This window comes from Poecilia reticulata, linkage group LG13 (assembly GCF_000633615.1).
Source record: "Poecilia reticulata strain Guanapo linkage group LG13, Guppy_female_1.0+MT, whole genome shotgun sequence".
Classification (NCBI taxonomy): Eukaryota; Metazoa; Chordata; class Actinopteri; order Cyprinodontiformes; family Poeciliidae; genus Poecilia; species Poecilia reticulata.
The window spans coordinates 8,893,137-8,915,432 of NC_024343.1; the positions used below are offsets into that span (position 1 = coordinate 8,893,137).

Below are 22,296 nucleotides of genomic sequence, written 5' to 3' on the forward strand. Positions count from 1 at the left end.
GATGATGTGGTCCTGTTGGCTTCATCAGATAGTGATCTTCAGCTCTCGCTGGAGCGGTTCGCGGCCGAGTGTGAAGCGGCTGGGATGAGGCTCAGTGCCTCCAAATCCGAGGCCATGGTCTTGAGCCAGAAAAGGGTATAGTGCCTTCTCCGGGTCAGGGGGTCGTCCTGCCTCAAGTGGAGGAGTTTTAAGTATCTGGAGATCTTGTTCACGAATGAGGGAAGAAGGGAGCGAGAGATCAACAGGCGGATTGGGGCAGCGTATGCCGTCAAGCGGGCGCTGTACCGGTCCGTCGTGGTGAAGAGAGAGCTGAGTCAAAAAGCGAAGCTCTTGATTTACCGGTTGATCTACGTTCCCACCCTCATCTATGGTCAGGAGCTTTGGGTCATGACCAAAAGAACGAGATCACGGATACAAGCGGCCGAAATGGGTTTCCTCCGCAGGGTGGCTGGGCTCTCCCTTAGAGATAGGGTGAGAAGCTCGGTCATCCGGGAGGGACTCAGAGTAGAGCCGCTGCTCCTCCACGTCGAGAGGAGCCAGGTGAGGTGGCTCGGGCATCTGGTAAGGATGCCTCCTGGACACCTTTCTGGTGAGGTGTTCCGGGCACGTCCCAGCGGGAAGACCCAGGACACGCTGGAGGGACTATGTCTCTCGGCTCGCCTGGGAGCGCCTTGGGGTTCCACCGGAGGAGCTGGAAGAAGTGGCTGGGGAGAGGGAAGTCTGGGCCTCCCTTCTGRAGCTGCTGCCCCCGCGACCCGACCCCTGATAAGCGGTAGAAAATGGATGGATGGCCAGCTTCAGTTGGTTGAAGGACAAAAATCAAATTGGCAACAATGGAACAAAGTACGGTAATGACACATCAATGTCTATAAAATAATCAGGTATAATAAGAGAGCTCCGTAACATACAGTATATTTGAATGAATCCAGAAATGCTGTCTTTGCCACACTCTTTTTGCAGTAAAAAAAAAAAAGTAAATTAAAACATTTCAGATGGGCACTCTTTGTCCAAGAAAAAGGGGGCAGGTACTCTAGCACCACCTAGTGTTTATCTGCGCACACTTGTGATTTTATAGTTAATCAACATTCTTTAGCCGTGTCTGAATTCAGAGGCTGCAACCTTCGAAGGTCGGATTTGTAGGCTAGTTAGATCATGGTGAGGCGACAAGGCCTGTTCAAATTTGAAGACTCCTCTGAATGCGGCCGACAAATGCGTCCTTCTCCCCAGATTTGAAGGATGGGTCTGGGGCGGGCAAACCTGGCGTTCAGGCAGTGGCAGTCAAAAGCGGCAAATTATTTTGCTATATTACACTTTAAGCGACACATTATGATTTTCTACATAGTTTTTAGGCAATAATGTAGCGTTGTAAGTAGGCCTGTCACGATAACAAATTTTGCAGAGTGATTAATTGTCCAAAAAATTATTGCGATAACGATAATATTGTTTCAAGACCTTTTGACACTGATTTAATGGAAATTACGTAATAATGCATGCAATTTCCTGCCATAGATGAACTTTATTTTCAAAAGAACACATAACACTGGAATTGATAACCAAAAACAAAAATAAAATGGGTTCTCAGTCTCCATTAACAAAAACGTACTTGAATAAAAACTAAACAACATAAAGCCGAAGTAGAAATAAATACTGCATTAAACCAAAAGAGTGCAGATTATGATGTCTGTATACTGTGAAAAAGTGTATGATCGGTAATCGCCGATCACGGTCTCTTGTTGCCGATCACACAAACCGATCACCTGCATCTCATTTCGCAGCCTGCCTGGGAAGCTGTTCTCCTCTTTCCTTCATACTGCGCAAGCGTGCAGCAACAAATCCTAAATCATGTGAAACTATAACGCACTGAGTGAATGGGGAAGTTTGCGTGTTGCGGTGGAAAATTGAAGCACGTGGAGTGAAGCACGTCAAAATGCATCAACACGATGAATCTAATATGGCATAAAAACAATGYCATACTTGACGGAGTTTGGCTACATCAAGGCTCACTGCAGTAAAAAAAAAAGACACATGGAGCGATCAGATAGCAGGTAAAGCAGCTGCAAACACTCACCCGGATTAGCTTGATGGTCAGAAAGCTAAACAAATAACTTGCAAAATTATTTAAGTTTTCAAGCTGCGATGTAAGACACTGGTTCTGTTCTCGCTGTTGAACTGCTGCTACGCGCTACACTTAGTAATATTTCAGACGGAGCGCCGCTTCTGCTCCACCTGGTAGTGACTCTCACACCGAACCTCTGCTTAAAGCTGCAGCATCTAACTTAAAAAAAATTCTTTTACATACGTATTAAAACTTTCGCTGTCCTAACATGAGACAAATAATCTTTGAAAAAATAATCAATCTCCTCTGCCTCCCTTTCTGCATAATTACTCCGCTCAGTCAGAAACAGCCAATCAGAACTAGCAGTAATCAGCTAGCCGCCATGCTATCAGGAAGTTTTCATTCAGTAACTCAGGATTGTTTATTACAATGGTACCTGTATTTGCCTTTGAATGTTAAGTCTTATGCTTGAATTTCTTGGGCAATGTTGAAAGGTTTTATTTTGACTTTTTGCATTCTTTAGCTGCTTCAGAGCCTTCATATGTTTTCAATGTATTAAAGATTGTATTACCGATAGCAGTACAATTTGCACAATGCCTGTTTTGTTTTTTTCTTGGGAAAAGTTATTAAAAACAAGTTTTTGTCTAAATTAAGGTGAATTCATGGTTACTTTTTCCACATAATGTAACCGGTAGTGCTTATGATTAAAAAAATAATAATTATGTGATCGGTATCGGTGATCGGCCCTCATGGGTGATCGGCCCTAATGTGTGATCGGAATCAGAATCGGCAGGAAAAATCCTGATTGGCACATCTCTAATATATATAATAGGCAAATAAATAAAACAAGAACGTAAGAATGCAGAGCATGCTCATTGCTCTTTGTTTTCGTCTCCTGTCATGGTGGCAGACGTTGCAGCAGGAGCGAGGATGAAAACAGTCACGGTGCTGCTTGGTTACTTCTTGCTTATTGTGCCTTGGACAGTGTTCATAGTTGAGCATTGTTTACCCTTAATTGCCATGTTTAATGGTGCAGACAGTTGTGGTTTCTGATATGGGCAACCGCCCAGGGCATTATCTTTTTAGGGATGGCAGAAGACATCTGTGGATTGTGACACAGAGATGAAAGCAAAACAAAATGAAGAGTTTGAATTGATACTGGTTAAATTTATTTCATCTCTAAGTATTTAATATCTAGGTGTTTTTATGGGAATGTGGATCTTTCAGATCAATTTGAGAAGCAATTTTGATAGGTGCACTTAATTTTATTGTGTCACGAAGCGCGGGGTGCTGGTCTTGGCCTTGATTTGGTCTCGGGTTTGGTGGTCTAGACTACAACTCTGCTACGTGGCTCCTTGATTCCATGTCCTCCCCTGCCAGTTGGATTTCTTTCAAAATAAATGCCACTAGTGGCAAAAAAAAGTGAAGTTCATGCTGTTAGGACAGAAGACGAGATGTTTCCATCCCTGAAATTATGATGCGTAGAATCAAATATCTAAGTCTAAACTATGTTACAGAGTAAACACAATAAAAACATGCTTTATCTGTGGCATTGTTCATTAAAATGGCACATTTCTGATGTATTAAAATTAAATACGATAAGTACATTAGCGATTAGGTAATGCATTCAGCAAGTACTTTTCTTTTAATAAAGTATTTTTAAAAGCCAGTACTTTTTTACTTTTATTTAAGTAAAATGTTAATGTGGTACTTTTACTTTTACTTGAGTACATTTTTGTCTGTGTATTTGTACTTTTACTTAAGTAAATTTTTTGAGTACTTTCTCCACCACTGCCCTTCAGTAATCACTAGATTTAAATAGAGAAGATGGGCACATCCGACTACCTATGCAGTAGTTCACACTACACGATTTTTTGCCCCCATTTTCCCCTCATGACAATCTTAGAACGTTGGGCGTTCCAAGATTGTCGCTGGTGATTTCGTAACCGATCATCCTGTAGTGTATTTCGGGTTACGGTAGATCGTCTTGGCCGCTCCGATCTAAATCAGGGTTTTTCCCGGACTGGGAGCTTAACGCAGCCTGTTGAATGTGACAGGTAGCCAATCAGAAAGCGCGGATTCTCCTCCGTGCTTTCTGAGGGGAAATTACTGAGGGAAATCCCAAACAGCTGACAAGACGCGACACGAAGTCCAGCGGACATTGGAAATGATATGTGGAAACAACATTAATGTTTATTCAACATTTTGTGCAAAGAATATAGAAATGACAAGGGGAGAAGTTGGAGCCAAAGAATATAGAAATGACAAGGGGAGAAGTTGGAGCCAAATTGCTACCGCAGTTGATGAACCCGTTCAGCTGTAATTCGTTGTGACATAAATAGGTTATAATCAGTGGCGCAAAAAGTGGGTATGCAGTAGAGGTGTGCCGATCGATCGGTCACCGATCATAATCGGCCGATTTTCGTGAAAAAGTGCATGATCGGTGATCGGCGATCATTGGCTCTTGTTGCCGATACCGATCACCTGCATCTCATTTCGCAGCCTGCCTGTGCAGCTGGTCTCCTCTTTCCTTCACTCTGCGCAAACGCGCAGCAACAAATCCTAAGCGATGTGGAACTATAACGCATTGAGTGAATGGGGAAGTTTGCGTGTTGCGGCAGAAAATTCCTAACATGAGACAGATAATCTCTAAAAAAATAATCGATCTCCTCCCTGCTCTGCATAATTACTCTGCTCAGTCAGAAACAGCCACTCAGAACTAGCAGTAATGGGCTAGCCGCCATGCTATCAGGAAGTTTTCATTCAGTAACTCTGGATTGTTTATTGTAATGGAACCTGTATTTGCCTTTGAATGTTAAGTTTTATACTTGAATTTTTTTGGCAATGTTGAGAGGTCTATGTTTTCGCATCCACCTGAATAATGTGTAGTTGTGCCACTGGTTATAATGATTTTCATTCAGTCAGGACTTTACGCTCACTCTATGCATCACAGGTACATTCTAGTAAAGCAATTATTAATGACTGATTTTAAAATTAGTTAACTGGACTTGTAGCCATTATTTTGTGCCCATGTTGCTGGACACCACACAGCACAACAAACCCGATTGAACCGTTATACCTAGGATTTCTGTTGGCTAATGTGTGTCTCAGGTTTTGAAAATAGGCCGACAATCGGCCGACAATGCTGGACATTACACTAAGGAAGAGAGGGTCAGTGGAGAGCTTTATTGAGCCTTTTTTCACTCAGTGTCATCAATAGAAAGAAAAAAAGGCAGGAAGAGACAATAAAGCCAATAATTAAAATGAGGTCGATAGGTTTAATTTATCGTGCGATTAATTGATTTATCGTTTATCGTGACAGGCCAGTTGTAAGTCTCAAATATCTGCTCGGTTCATCAATCTCAATATTACTCCAACATTTTTGGAGATGTCTGCTCCCACTGCATTAAACACTGATATTATTATTGATCTGACTAGATCATATCTGGTAGTAAAATGTTTGGTTAACTAAGGTACTTAATTGATTACTGAACAAATTGGTTTGACTTATTATTATTAAGCCTTCAAACATAGTAGCTTTATTTAACTGTTTTAGCAGAGAGCTGGAGAGTATTGCATTTGTAAATCAATAATTTGCTTATATTTATTCCTTGTAGAACTATGCTATACATGTTTGAATATGTTAGAAACAAAATACAGTTTTTTTTACTAGGGAACAACCTTTACTACAAAAGGTGAAGGTTAATACAGAAATAAGGAGCAATACAAAAAAACAAACTTAGGCTGAGTTATTTTTTTCTTCACTGCTCTGTGCTTCATGCTGTCACGGTTGCTAGAAAAAACATGTGTTACACTGAGGTGCAGGCTAGACCTGTCCGAATTCACAGCTTTTTTCTTCCAGTCGTCTTTTATTCATGGCCTTTGACGGACCTGAGTGCTTTGAAGGATCAAGACCCTGAATTCGGTCACGGCTTCTATCAAAAATTTGACCAAGAAGGTGGCTTGAGCAGATACTCCTTTTCACCCCTCACTACGCTACACAACTTTCAATATTCTTTTAAACAGAGAGCCAATCCTTTATGACAGCAAAAATGTTTTTTCAAGACAGAAAAAGATTTTCTAAAAAAAAAAGCAAAAACCTGCCGACTACCACCTTCAATAACTTGATGACTGCTGGACTTGACTACACCAAGATGGATGATGACCCAAATGATGAAGACTTCTCTCCACTGTATATTTTGCCAGAGGGGCTCCTTCTAAAGAACCAGTCCACAAAAAGGCCATTAAAGAGAATGAAAACAGACCAAGAGGAATCATCCTTCAGTTCTCTTCCCGAACGTAAAGGCAGGGGCGCCACCAGGAATCGTGGGCCCCCTGATATAAAATTTGTTTGGGCCCCCGCACAGCTGCTGTTACAATTTTTTGAGTCTATTTGACCCATAAAAAGCGTCACAATTTTAAAGGCTTGCCTTGCTTTCTTTGGTTCAATACTGATACTAGCACAATATTTACTGCTCAGGAATTTAACATCCAACAGTCCACATCCAGTATGCGAGTAGGTTGCTACTCGCAACCTACTTGCGAGTAGCAAGTAGGTTGCTACTCACAACCTAGTAGGACGCTTTTAGCACTGTTCATTCACTCACTGCTAAATGTGCTAATGGTGGAGAAACAACTTATCATTACAAGAAGCCATTTATCTGCCGTCATTGGTAGCTATGCTAACTAAACTGAGCATTCAAAGTTTTGTGCTATGCTATCTGCAGCACAGCACAAATCGAGGTGGAGGAAGGGTGAGCAGCACCACATAAGCTTGTGATTGACGGCACTAAAACTCTCCTGCCACTGACTCATTGTTTCTAGCCCTGGGATAAAGCAGAGGAAATAGATTTTTCACTGATTTACCCCTCTTATACTTTCACAACATAATGACAGTTTTAACAAATATGTGGAAAAAATATATTTATATAAAAGTTACATACTGCGGCTTTAATTTCACTCATGAGAGGACGGGTCAGTAGCGATGTGGGTTATAAATGCTGCTGACTGACTCACCTATTGTTAAGTGGTAAAAGGTACAAGTTCAATATATTAATATATTGGTAATTTTTTTTCCTTAATTCATCAAATGCTAGTGAAAAGGAGGCAAACAGTAGTCTGTAGCTAAGCTMATTATGCTAAATTGTTGATAATGTCACACAGTCTACCCACCTCTCTTGGAGAAAAACTGGGTTATAAATTAACACTCTTGCCTTTTTTCTTTCTCTCCTTCTCTCTTTTCTTTGAAAACCTAACTTTATAACTTTTCTTAGCAGCATAGTAACTGCCACAATCGTTTGTGTCTTCCACTGACTGCAGCTGAACAGCGTCACAGTGAAGCGCTCCAAGCAGGAACGAACCATTTAACGCAGATAGGGGGGTTCAGTTGAAATATGGATGTGTGTTTTTTGATCTGGGAGTGGGAACATAAAATTTTTACTGCTAAAAACAATCTTTGAAAATACAATTTGATTAATTTTGTAATTGACAGGATCCCGATTTTTTTATTTTTATTTCTATGAACAAAAAATAAATAATAAAATTGTGGAGGACCCCTGTTGTTCAGAGTCTCTAGAATTGTCATCACTTYCCCCCCCCTTTACTGCGCCCCTGTGTATAGGGATAGCATATGGAAAGCCATGAAAAACATCTTTTTGAAGGCACTTCGGCCAGTGATCGAGGCAATGAAAAAAGATGGAACATTGCTTACTATGTTCGTGCCCGAGCCTATGTGAGCAGTAAAGTGGTTGGCCACACTGCAGACTAATATGGGCAGGAAAGACTAGGCAGTCGGCGCAGCTCCACTACTAACATCTGGAAGAAGATGAGAATTTCTTGTGCTCTGGAATCTGACACTTTAAATCCACATTCTACTTAGGAAATTTTGTTCACAAAAACTATAGGTATATGATCATACTCATTTGGCAGCTCAAAGTTAAATTTAAGAATGCTGCAGTTAACTTGCTCTATTAAACTGTTCCTAATGTATACTTTTTCCATTTTATCTATAAATAGGCACATAGTTTGAAAGCAGCACAGCACACACATGCACAAAACTTTCATACTTTTTTCATAAATCTGTCTTTCTCTATAGTGTTGTTAAAAAAGAAGGTTAAAAAAATGCCACAAAATGAAAAGATTTACTTTTTCCAAACAACTAAATACAGACCTTTTTTTTTTTTTTTACAAGAATAGTGCTAACTATTGAAGTCACTGAAGGTGAATATATGTTCCTCAAAATGTCCACACTGTTATAAAAAACTGTAGAAAGAATTTAGGAATTTGATTCTGAAAGGTGTGAAATTTTGAAATCAAAAACATGAAGGACAGTTGCATAATTTAAAAAATCCTGTTTTTCTGTCTTCTTCATCCTTGTTATGTTCAGCTGTCGTCAGGAGCAGGTAACGTACTAACAAGAGTCTAATGTAAGAGCTGTGTTTGTGTTTAGCCACACAGCAATCTCTGCTCTGCACCAACGGAACTCGTTGTTCTGACGGTGAGCTTTGCGTGTTGGATAGCGAGCGCTGTGACGGCTACCTGGACTGTTTGGACCATAGCGACGAAGAAAACTGCACGAGTAGGTTTTTGATTTTTTTTTTTATCCTGCAAGGTTATTATTGTTCCCTGGTACTAACAAATAACAAAAACTGAAATTGAGAAAACTGTTTTGTTAGCTGACATGAAAAAAATTTTGGTAATTAATGGGGGAAAATTATAACCAGCTGGAACTATATTGCACATTAATAAACCTAACTAAAACATGCTGAAATTATGTATAATGTCCTTTGTTTTTGTGTTCTTGAATCTATTTATTGGCATTTCTAACTGATGTCAAATAAATCTTCTATTTGACATTAGTATGGCATTTTATGTCTGCAGGCAGGAGTTAGTCCGTAAAATAATACGGACTAATACGGACTCTGGTGTTGGGGAAAAAACACCAGATTCACTTGCTGTTCAATAAGAATTGAATAAATTTTTTGAAAAGGGTTTCTTCTGTTTAGTATTCTGATTGATGTATACATGATAACATTGCAATGCTTTGACCTTTTTAGTTCTGCACCTAAAAATTAACCAAGTGTGAAAAACTAATTAGAAACAATATTTCACTAATAACTAATAAAAACTAGCCAACACATTCTACGAACCAATTACAACTAATTAGACAAATAAAAAGTCACAACTAACTAAGATATAATAAAAAACCCAAAGCTATCATAACCCAGTTATCCTGGAGAATTGGTCGGAATGGGGTGATTCTAGGTGCCTTAAATAGTCTAGTGCTGCCTCCTGCTGTTTGCATTTGTGGATTACATAGTTCCGATTTCTTCCCTTGATCTCCCAGTGGACACACTTGTCTACAAAGTCCAGAACCTCCAGTGGACCCCAGACTTCTCTGGAGCCATCACTCTGATCTGGTCTCGTCCCAAGAACCTCCCCTCGAACTCCTGCTACTTTCTTGTAAACTACAGGTGAGCTTGGTGGACCGCTACCATCTGACGTCTGTGCTGCTGAGCTTAGCCCCAATCAGATGCTTGCTTTTGTGTTCAGGCTGGTGGGAACGCAGGAGTGGACCAATATGGACACCCACAGCAACAAAAGCAGCTACAGACTGACTGTGCTGAAACCAGACACCACCTACCAGGTGAAGGTTCTCACTCAGTGTCTCAACAAGCTGCACAAGACCAATGAGGCCATCACCATCAGGACGCCTGAGGGATGTGAGTGTCTCATGACCTGCCTTCATTTTAAGTCAAGTCAAAGTTTATCTATACAGCATATTTACAGCAGCCTCAGCTGACCAAAGTGCTTCACAAACAGTGATGTTAGTAATGTGTTAATCAAACCATTTTTTTCAGTAACAAGTAATCTAACACATCACTATTTCAAATCCAGTAAACAGATTAAAGTTGCTTATCCAAGTCACTGTGCATTACTATTTTCTTTTGTAATTAGGCCCAAGCAGTGAAGTGCTGCGAAGGCCTATTGTAACCGCAGGATTTCTTCTTATTATTTTTCCGCAAAAAGATACAGCTTTTTCGAGGCTTTAACACATTCAGAAACTCACCAAACGTCACTCAAAATTGTTCCTCAACTAAAATTTTTGAATTCTAGTGGAATCGCAAATGGGCGTGGAAAAACTGCTGTACACAGTGTCCTAACGTGAGATAGGTCATAGAGATCTGAAATTTGGTACTTAGGTAGATCTCCTCAAATCAAGGAAAAAAAGTCTCTTGAAGGTACCCCTAAAAAGTACAGGGAGGCGGCCATTTTGGGTACTAAGGTAAATTTTGGCCATTTTTCACTTTTACTTATGTCAAATTTTAACAAACTATTCCTAGTGATTTCGAGCTATCACTGTTCACAACAAACTCAATATCACAGTATACAAAGACAATTAGAAAATATCAAAAACTAATAATATGAATAAAAACTAAAACAATACTTAATTTTAGCTGCAGATATTTTCTCTTTAGCTGTTGTTGAAGGCTAGAGAGAATAGATATGTTTTCAGTCTGGTCTTAAACTGACCTACTGACTGAGGGGGCTTAACAGACTGCTCCACAGAGAATGCTCTGTCCCCTCTAGTTTTTAGCCTGGCTTTAGGGACAACCACTGAAGGATGTTGAATTTAGGGCTCTGGGTGGAGTGTAGGGTAAGAGTGGGGCTTCTTAAGTAAGAAGAACTGATAGAGTTTAGACACTTAACAACAATCAATAAGACTTTAAATGTTACCCGAAAAACAACAAGGAGCTAGTAAAAGGTGCGCCAAACCAAGGAGGAATGCTGTCCTAGAGTTAGAGAAAAAGTTCTGTTTAGGTGCTTTTCCACTAGACTGCCTCTAACTGATTTGGTCCTGGTCTACCGCGGCGAGATTCTTTTTCCATTGACAAATCCAGTGCAACTTTGACTGGCTGTTTTTGGTACCTACTTTATGAGTGGAACTGAGCCAGGTATGGCACAGAAAGGATTTGATTGACAGCTGACCGCATTCGTTGATTGGCTTGTAATTTACGTCACTGAACACTGCAAACATTAAAGTTAGACTGTGGCCCTCTGACATGCCGTCTCCTGTCAGAGAGCTGCTCAATACGGAGAATCAGCTATGAATTTAATCAGGATCACCGCCTGGAACACATGCTGTAAGTTGTGCAGCAGAATGGACGTGACTTAGCAGCTCTGCTAATTGCAGTTAATCACTTTGAAGATCAAACAGCAATGAAGAAGAGAGAGAACAGTGAAGCTTGGTCAGCTTTCTGACTTGGCTACAGTTTTACGCAGACAGTGTGAAACACCAGAACTACATATTAGCTTGTGATGTCGATTTTAGTTTTTCTTTGGATAAAAAAAAAAAAAAGTTCATGCGTAGCTGTTTTTCTCTTTTGATTACATTACCTAAATTCAAATGTTTACACATTTAAGAAAATAAAGTGCCATAATGTAATTATATGTATTTGTATCCCAAAAATAATCAGCTGATTTGAGTCCTTATGTTTGAGTGAGAAATTAAACATCTAGGTTTATTTGAGTCAATTCCTGAGTGTTACTTCAAACATCAGGGGGAGAGTTAACCACAACTGCTGTCCACCCTAGTGAGGAACAGACTGTATGATGGAAAAGCTCACTACCTGGGGTAGAACTGAACCACACATTAAATGGTTAATGTGTGGCTTGTCAGTGGAAAAGAATTGGAACCAATTTATAGATTATTTAAAACTTTTAAAAGGACAGTTTCCAGGCTGTCACAATTTTAAATCAGACTGAAATTTTTCACCAGTTTTGTCAAGGTCAAGATAAGTCTGCAGTTGAACATAAGCAACTTTCTCAAAACTTTAGACATAAATGGTTACTCTTTTTAGTGAACGAATGGACGATGATGTGTTTCAGAGTGATAGGAAAACATCAGAGACGCATTTACCATTTTAACAATACATGGACCAATACAGTCAGACATTTATAAACAAATGACTGGGCATGGTGTCCATAGGGCATGAAAAAGACTTAAACTTTTTAACAATTTTAGTCAATTCACTAAGGCAACGGCGCCAGATTCAGTTTTGAAGTGGAGGGGTCATTGGGGTGTTTCTACACCTTTTTTTCGCTCTTTGAATGTGAGGCGCACGCACATGTTTAATTGACATGGTGGCACCTGCCAGTCAATTTACTGGGTTTGACACAATTTGTCCCGAAGAAAACGCCCATAACCCGGAGAACAACATTTTTGGGTCTATCATGCGCTTTGGTCTGGCTACTGATTTGCTGATTGCTTGCTATTAAATGTGCTGGGGTCATAGTGATTTGGTGGAAAATAATTTTTAAAAAATGGTTAAAAGTTGTCAGTAGGAAACATGCACAAGACAAGCTTTACCCAGAGCATTTGGAGGGTGGAATAGAGTTTATTCCATTTTCCAAACTGGAGTCTCGAAAAATGTAAAAGACGGATAATGCCTGAAGCCATCCTCACGAATAGCTGAATACCGTGATCGACGGTATTAAAACACGGCGTTCGTATGAAGGTTTTGTCATCATTGTGTCATATGCTTAATGGTTAAGTCACATATCAATGTGTCAAACTTGGTCCAAAACAATGCATATTGTGTCTAAAAATGGGTTGTAAAGCAGTAACTTTTCTAGCATGTGGTACAAATACCACATGCTAGTATGAACACAGCCTGACCTACGTGATTAAAACAGAGTTCAGATACACTGGGGCGCCTTCAGAATACAGTGAGGAAAATAAGTATTTGAACACCGTGCAACTTTGCAAGCTCTCCCACTTAGAAATCACGGAGGGGTTTGAAATTGTCATCTTAGTATCATCTTACATAATCATTTGAAACCCCTTACTGACACTTAAAGCAGCTGGCTTTGAGTCTCTTTCACTAACAGCAGTTCTACCAAAGAGTGGTAGAATCTGGTGGCACCTTGGTACTGTGTATTCACTGATTAGAAAATGAGATTTTGATGTTTCTGACCAGTTAGTCCTTCATTTAACGTAAAAATGTCACACTCTTAAGCCTCCCTGGCAAGGTCTATTCAGTGGTCCTGGAGAGGAGGGTCCGTCGGATAGTGATTTATTCAGGAAGAGCAGTGTGGTTTTCGTCCTGGTAGTGGAACACTGGACCAGCTCTACACCCTCAGCAGTGTCCTGGAGGGTGCATGGGAGTTTGCCCAACCGGTCTACATGTGTTTTGTGGATTTGGAGAAGGCATTAGACCGTGTCCCTCTGGGGACTCTGCGGGGGGGCTTCTCCGGAGTATAGGGTACCGGGCCCTTTGATACGGGCTGTCAGGTCCCTGTATGACCGGTGTCAGAGTCTGATCCGCATTGCTGGCAGTAAGTTGGGCTCGTTTCCGATGAGAGTTGGACTCCGCCTGGGTTGCCCTTTGTCACAGATTCTGTTCATTACTTTCATGGACAGAATTTCTAGGCGCAGCCGAGGTGTTGAGGGGATCCATTTTGGTGGCCTTAGGATCACATCTCTGCTTTTTGCGGATGATGTGGTCCTATTGGCTTCATCAAGTCGTGATTTGCAGCTCTCGCTGGAGCGGTTCGCAGCCGAGTGTGAAGCGGTCGGGATGAGGATCAGTGCTTCCAAACCCGAGGTTATAGTCTTGAGCCAGAAAAGGCTCAAGACGGCTCAGGGGGAGTGTCCTGCCCCAAGTGAAGCAGTTTAAGTATCTTGGGTTCTTGTTCACGAATGGGGGAAGAAGGGAGCAGGAGATCGACAGGCAGATTGGGGCAGCGTCTGCCGTGAAGCGGGCGCTGTACCGGTCCGTCATGGTGAAGAGCTTCGCTTTTTGAAGCTGAGTCAAAAAGCAAAGCTCTCAATTTACCGGTCGATTTACGTTCCCCCCCTCATCTATGGTCATGAGCTTTGGGTCATGACCGAAAAAACGAGATTGCGAATACAAGTGGCCAAAATGGGTTTCTTCCGCAGGGTGGCTGGGTGAGAAGCTCGGTCATCCGGGAGGGACTCAGAGTAGAGCCGCTGCTCCTTCATGTCAAGAGGAGCCAGTTGAGGTGGTTTGGGCATCTTTGTCAGGATGCCTCCTGGACGCCTCCCTGGTGAGGTGTTCCGGGCACGTCCAACCAGGAGGAGGCCCCGAGGAAGACCCAAGACACGCTGGAGGGACTATGTTTCTCGGCTGGCCTGGGAACACTTGGGGGTTCCCCCAGAGGAGCTGGAAGAAGTGGCTGAAGAGAGGGAAGTCTGGGCCTCCCTTCTGAAGCTGCTGCCCCCGCGACGCGATCCGACCCCGGATGAAGCGGAAGAAAATGGATGGATGGATGGATGGATGGATGGATGGATGGATGGATGGATGGATGGATGGATGGATGGATGGATGTCTCAGTTCCAGTCTCCAGCCAATTTCACTGTGAATGTCCAACACCTTTCTGTCTCCTGATGGCTGTATGTGTGTTTGTGTGTTAATGTGGAGCAGTTCCTGACCCGCCCAGGAACCTGCAGCTGACTTGTGACAGTAATGAGGATGGTACAGTAAAGGTTTCCTGGAGCCCCCCTGACAACAGGCACGGTCTTATCAGAGAGTACATTGTAAGTGGTTCTCAGTCACACTCAGTTTCAATTTGTCCAGTTTTCTTTTTTTGTTATTATTAGTTTGAAAAACTTGAAGATGGTATTCAATGGCATTTTATGCATAGTTGTTGGGGGATTCCTTTTATATAGAAATCATTTTATGTGTTACGTGTCAAAAATCCTCAAAAGGATGAAGCTGAAGTTGGTTTCCCAATGCAGCTTCCAWTTCAGGAAATAGCTAAAGGACGATTACACCAAGTTTTTCACTTCCTATAGACTTTTCAATTCTGAACTGATAGAGTATTTAAAAGAGGGGTCTCAAACTCAATTTACCTGGGGGCCACTAGAGGCAGAGTCTGGGTGAGGCTGGGCCGCTAAAGGATTCCACAAAAACCATTTAAAAAATATCCTCAAATGTCATCAACATTTAATTATTTATCCAATACATGAACTGCAGGCTTTGGCTTTGACAAAGACATGATGAGGGTGTGACCAAATTTAGGGTCCATTCACCTCAGCCTGAAGTGACCCAATTCCGATTTTTTGTCAAATCGGATTTTTTTGCCGGGCCGTTCACACTGCCGCACATATGCAACCTGTACGTGTTCTGCAGTCTGAACGGGCAAATGACCTGAAAGTGTCCCGCATGCGCAATAGAGGGCGCAATAGCGTCAGTGTTCTCAGTGTTCTGCCAACCGCTATAAAAAGAAGAAGTGCTCAGTGTTTGCSGAAGTAAACATGGAGGCTAACGGTGGAGCTTAGCTTACATATTTGAAGTTGTTGTCCAACCGGAAGCATATTGACAACTTAATCCTGATCAGAGCCGTGCAGAGACCACTAAAGGGGCAGGTGCTCAAAAAAAAGAAAGGGGGGCACATCTARCCACATTCTAGGACAAAATATTAACAAAGCTTTAACAAGCTTTCAGAGTTTAATAAACAATGATAAATTGTGAGATATACAATCAAAGCTAAGGAACATCTCTGCATAAAGCATACAACTATGCATATGTAAGATATTTTATTAGTTATTTCTTTCTGCAGGTCTATTTTGTTATAGGAAAGTATTGCAATATTCAAACCCGCAATTTAGCAAGATATGTAAATCAGAGCTAGACCACCAGACATATTTTGTCTTTACAGAATTACACTATTAAAATATAAAGAAGGTGGAAAGAAAAAATGTAATTGTTAATGCATGTCACCATGAGATAAGCCTACTGAGTTTTGCTTAAAAACCCCCCATTTTTAAAAATTAAAATCACAAATTTTTGTCTCAAAGTGAAAAAATTATTTGCAAAACAAAGTTATTTGCACATGTCAGAAATCTTTTCTTGCTAATCTAAGTTTTTGTTTGTGACTCAAAGTTTTGCTTGTGATTCTCACATGACGTAGTGGGCAGGGCCCAAAATCGCAAGGAAAGATTTCTGATGTGTGCAAATAAAAGTTTGTGTTTGGCAAATAACTTTTCAAGTTCACGAGACAAAAATTAGTTATTTAATTAAAAAAAAAGGTTTTTAAACAAAACAATTCCAAAGATTTTGATTACGGTTTTATTTTACTTAACTGAGGTTATTTTTAATTTTTTTTCATTGAATAATTGGGGGGGAAAAATGTACTCCATACTCTGTGAACCAGACCCTAAACTTACTTAAAGTCTGTATTGAGTTTTTTCCCCTTCATTAACGACACACTTTTATTACATACATTATATATATCATGRTAGTTCAGGGTGAGTTATTTTTAATTAGAAATTAGCGGTTCTCAACGTGGGCGGTACCGTCCACCGGGGGGCATTCAGAGGACGGCAGGGGACGCTGGCGGAAATTTTTACTAAAGGGATTCCTTTGGTCGAAGGTAAACTTTACACCTTATATGCAAAACAGTACCAGTTTAGACTTTGAGCAACTTGGGAAAATTGTATTGTGTAACATTAAACCATGCTTGGCTGCAACGGTATCGATGGCAGCTCTCCTTATATTCAGTGTTTGTTAGCTTTTGGGGCAGCTCCATTCCTGCTACTGGTAGCTTCACCGCATCAGTTCAGCGTTACACCGGCTGATGACATTGCTGTGATGCACTTTGTCTGGTATTTTTGTACATATGTTTTGGCAGTTCTGTGATCATGTCAAAGCAGCAACTTATATTAAAAAGTGTTTTATTTCCGTTTGAAAGCTGCACGCTTCCATGGAAGGACAATAGAAAATCGCTCTTTTAAACATGTAATTACTAAAATCACGATATCCTCACCGTGTATCCCTCTGAAAAATGAACCCATTTAAATAAAGAAATCCCTCCTCGGGTGATATCACGATAGAGGGCGTTCATTTTATAGTGTTAACACCGGTGCTGTAAGTGGTCCGGTATGAAACGGGTGTGATAGAACAACGGTACTACCACAGCACTTTTAAATTTCAATAATCGGAATACCGCAATTGTTTCCATTTTAAAAGGTTTATGTCAGTCTGCCTTTTCCCCATCGATACGTTTCCCGAACGCTGCGCACCATATGGAGTAAAAAAAAACAAAAAACGACGCGCACATTGCACAAAACTCTGAAACAGGAGAAGCTGGACATAAAACGGAGCGACGAATTAGAGGTGAATTATGGCATAAAAACAGAATCTGACGCTTAACARTGAAAAATCAACACATGATGTGAAACACATGACGATTAGGCGGCGCAGCAGGTGATGAGTGAAGATTACTGGTGGTGAACGTCAATAAACTATAAAATACATCCAGCAACAGGAAAGAAACTAAAGTGGACATAGCAATAAACCAAGAGAAAATAATATTAATCAAAGAAAACTAAATGGAAATGAATGAAGAACAAAATGCAAGAATAAACTAAGAAACTAAAGTAAATACAGAGGAATAAACTGGTATGGCAAGACATTTAGAGCAATACTTAATACAGAGGAATGTTTGGCAAGAATAAACACACTATTTCCAGATAAAAGGTAAAATAATATTGTTGAAGTGCCATGGGTTTGTTGAGACCATATCTAGTACTGAGAATAAATATATCTTACAGTCCATAACAGTAAATAACTTATCACTTATTTATGTTTTTAATTAGATTTGATATTTCTTCAATATTACTTTCAATGTCAATGTTATTGTCATGAAGCTGTTGACTCCGTGACACTTTCAATTTGACTCATTAGGATTTGATTAAGAAGAAATTAATAGACAGATCTATATAAAGATATAATCCATGTTTCTGTCTCATATTTGTATGGCATTAAAAGGACCTGGAACTTTTGTTTTTCCACTGAAAGCTCTGGTTTGCACAATAAATGCCATGTGGATTAAATTTTATGGATGATACTCTGATGTYCCATTCTCCTGAAGGCAGCACAGAGCTGCACCACCAGAAACAGACAGAAACTGAAGAGAAGAGTTATGATTAATGTAGTTACAATTCTATCCATATTTTAACTTTCGCTACGTTGAGCTCCGCAGTTAGCTGCCTTATCTCACTGTGCGATGGGCAATTCCGTCATGCGTCATAGGCAAAAGGTCAAAGGTAACAAGGTGACCGGAGGGCTTATTATGTTGTACAAAAACAGAGAACTGTCATACTGCAAATAGTTCAAAGTTTAAACTGGCATTGTTATACATCTTTTATCAGGTCATTTTGTGTAATATTTAACAACTAGAAAATGGCACAGAACAAGAATATTTTTTCCACTTTGATTGGCTGCTGTTAGGCCTACCAATTTTAAGTTGAATTGCATTTTTTGTAGACACCTGTAAAAATAATTTCTATTCCCATGGCTTTTTTGTTCTCTGAGAAATTATTTTTGATGATAAATACAGAAACAAGCATAAAAATCAAAACATCTACAATAGTGATATTAATAATAAAATAATAGTGAGTGCAAAGTAGCCTACAAATTCTTTGGTGGGGGGCGGTGAGGAACCTGGATAAAGGCTAGCGGTTGCTGGCCCGAAAAAGGTTGAGAAACACTGCTCTAAATGAATATCCCTGTTGGACTTTTATTTAAGTGCTATTCTCCTTCAAGATACATTTACCTAAYGCTAGAATAAATGTAATGTACGTTATGCAGCAAAGGAAATTAGAAGATCGGACAAATATCCATTATGGAGATGATCGGTTTTGGACGGGCGATCTGCCCCGTATTGCATGTGGCACCCGAGTGGTGTACCAAATAAATAACTGCAGGGATTGTGGACAGTTTCACAACGAACCCATAAAAGTTACAATAATTTATTTAGAAGACAATAATCAAAAGAGAAAGAGGTGCAGGCAGTCCTTGACGATAAGTCAATAAGCAAGTTTGTAATTGTCTTAGCTGGGCAAGGAAGAAAGGGCGCGGTCCTCCACCACTCTCAACCCCTTCTTGGCTCGATCCGCTTAAATCCTCCAGTTCCTGGCAAACCTCGTCAAAGATCCAGCCGCTCGCTCCTCAACGGCGACCAGTCCCCCATTCTAGTCCACCGTCCTTCAGCTCCAAAAACGCGATCACCCCAAGTCCTTCTGCTCCTTTTCTAGCCTCGTATTGCCTTCTTCTGTCCTTCCCAGTCTCCATGCTAGTTAAGCAGATTCATAGCACCTGTGCCGGTGCAGTGGGCCTCTCCAGGTATCCGGGCACATGACCACAAAAATAACCAATCAGAAAACATGCAAAACAGTAACTCAAAAGTTTAACTCAATTAAACCTAAGAAAGTACATAACTTCAAAACATAACAAGCAAAAAAAAACAATATAAGAAACATAGATAGAACTCCAAAAAAAAGGAAAACYGAGGCCACATTACCACACATAAGCAATACTGAAGAATGACTGCTATTATTAACGATACAGGGAAGAAGCTTTTTAGTTATCTTGCTTTGCTAGTAAAGTTGTTAGCTAGCAGCTAGCCAATAGCACAACAACAACAGCCTAATGTCTGTATGATAAAAATACTGAATCGATAGATAAGAACAGTTTTTCCTCACCTGGCTGTCTCCTCCCGSTCAGTAGTTCTTCAGAGAMAGGCAGACGCAGAGGCCTGTCAGTGTCTGTTGCATTTAATTACCTCTCTGCTTAAACCGCTACTCCTTGCTGAAGTAGAAACTATACTTCGTTTTCCGTCATCTGACAAGTAGCACGTCTACTCCACTTTATTCACCAAAAACTGTTCTGTAATCTGGAACGTTCGCTACGTTGAGCTCCGCAGTTAGCCGCCTTATCTCACTGTGCGATGGGCAATTCCGTCATGCGTCATAGGCAAAAGGTCAAAGGTAACAAGGTGACCGGAGGGCTTATTATGTTGTACAAAAACCCCCACACAAAAAACAAATAATTTGATACAATAATGTTATTATGTGTCAGAAGAGGGCTTAGTAAATAACAATACAAACAAAAATAAATAAATAATAATAATAATAATAATAATTGGACCAAAAGGGCACTTGGGGGCAAGAAGSAAAAGGGGCAGGTGCTCAAGCCCCCCTAATTCCCGCCCTCTGCACGTGCCTGATCCTCATTATAATCCGTCATAGTTGTTTTTCTTCAAATGTGACCTATCAAATGATAAGTCACATAATAATGTATGAATAATGTATGAGTATGAATAATAATTTGAAGGGCTGAAACCTCTTTTGAAGTTTTATTTCAAGGTTTCACAAATCCCAAACTTGGTTTTAAATATCCTGCTATTAGTTGAGAATAATCTAGTCCAGGATTAAAGAGTCTAATTGTTTTAGTTTTGGAATTAGAGCAGTTCTAGTGTGATCCAGATGCAAAAAAATTGGTGAAACCTCCCTTTATTGAAGTTTCACAAGTCAGATAAAAGTTTCGCAATTCACAAACCTGGTTTTAAATTTTCTGCTGTTATTGAGAATAATCCAGTCCAGGTTTTGAGAGTTTACATGTGGTAGTTTTTTTTAAACTAGAGTAGATTAAAGATGCTGGAGGTAGTGAAAAATTTGGTGGAATCATCCTTTAGCCATTTCCTCAATTGGAAGCTGCAATCAGAAACCAACTTCAGCTTTGTCTCAAAAGGCCCTTTTAGTAATTCCCATTTACTTTAGTAAATGAAGCCGGTATGACAGAACCAAGGACATACCGGACACTATGTACTAAATGCTTTTTGGGCTTCATCTTCAGACTCAGAGTTTTGATAGTCCTGATGGCCAACTTGGTGCAAACAGCTGTGGATTTTTTTTTTTCATGCATGAGGTATATGATCAGTTTCTTTCTTGAAATGGGTTATGTAGAGACAGGAGCTTCAAAAATGAAAGAGCTTATTTTTCAGACACTGCAGAGGCTCAAATCAGAGAAACAAACAACAATGAAATTAACAGATAAATAACAGAAAAAAACTGCTGAGACAACCAATTTAAAACAAAACATCTCACAGTTCAATTTACTGTTTAGAATAAAATTTCCCGTTAGTTAAAAAAATACATTTCAATAAATTCTAAATATAACTAGAAAAATTGCTGTTCCTAGCGAAACAGCTGTGAGAATGCATATTTGCAGAAAGACTGCCGCAGAAATGCAAGAAAAGGCAGAACAAAGCATAAGAAGTACGAAAAAAGCACATAAAATGCTACATCCATGTATGAAAGTGGAAGAAGCAGAAAAAATCAGAAAAACAAGAAATGAAATTCTATCTATCTATCTATCTATCTATCTATCTATCTATCTATCTATCTATCTATCTATCTATCTATCTATCTATCTATCTATCTATCTATCTATCTNATCTATCTATCTATCTATCTATCTATCTATCTATCTATCTATCTATCTATCTATCTATCTATCTATCTATCTATCTATCTATCTATCTATCTATCACAGAAAGGTAGACAAACAGAATATTTGTATAAAACCTAAAATATTTGAAAAAAGTACAATAGTAACATACAGCAAAACATATAGTATAGATTAGCTATAATCTATTAAAACAATTGTTCTTTTTTGATGTTTTTTTCATATTCTATATGTCCCAGTTTCATTTTTGCCTTCAAAAAGGCTAAAATTCCATAAAAAAACATTTACTGGAAGTGACATCAATTGGTTTTGAAGTGAATTCAAGCATGGAAAACAAGGTAAGCTTCAATTGTCACTCTGTCCTTACTTTTTTATTCTTAAATATATGAAACCTGTATGAGTAAACCTTAAAGTTCCACTCTGTTATGAGAGAGTGTGGAAAACGTTTATTCAGTAGAATTTAAAAAACATTATATTAGATTTAGTCATTAAAGGTTTGTTATTCTGTTGAARGTTAACTAGCTTAAATGTTGACCACAAAAAGAGCTACAGGTAGATTAGTTAGAAAAGTTCCACCCTGTTATGTTCCACCCTGTTAGGTTCATGAACCAAAAAGGGTGTAAATTAGGGTGAAAAGTAATCATTTTAAGTCAAATAAAAAAAATTCAGATGATGGAATAGAGTTGCAGAGTAGTCTGAGGTATTAACAGATGTCGTTGCCATTTGTCTGTTCTCTTTTCACTAGTTACCCCTGTTGACTCCTGTGAGGGGAACAATGAGTACCTATGATTAGCAAATCCACTACAGGGATATCACCTGTTTTTGCCAAATAGAGCAAGGGCAAATACTCTGCCTATACTTTGACTTGAAAGAGGCATTGGATGCTTCTTTGACTTGAAAGAGGCATCGAATGAGGAAAATTGTCAAATTTTAGAATAAAATACGTTGATTTTCCACCCTGTTATG

The 22,296-nt window shown here is 39.7% G+C and overlaps 1 protein-coding gene across 5 annotated transcripts in view; it reads left to right on the plus strand.

Annotated features, from left to right (window-relative positions):
* The window catches only part of sorl1 (sortilin-related receptor, L(DLR class) A repeats containing), a 303,395-nt gene that overhangs the window by 218,463 nt on the left and 62,636 nt on the right, over window positions 1-22,296 (plus strand). For all 5 annotated transcript variants that reach the window (XM_017308199.1, XM_008425236.2, XM_017308196.1 and 2 more), the window contains 4 exons: window positions 8,505-8,633; window positions 9,402-9,528; window positions 9,608-9,777; window positions 14,503-14,615. In XM_017308199.1, the coding sequence (XP_017163688.1) occupies window positions 8,505-8,633; window positions 9,402-9,528; window positions 9,608-9,777; window positions 14,503-14,615 (539 nt within the window). The remainder of the gene's footprint in view (window positions 1-8,504; window positions 8,634-9,401; window positions 9,529-9,607; window positions 9,778-14,502; window positions 14,616-22,296) is intronic.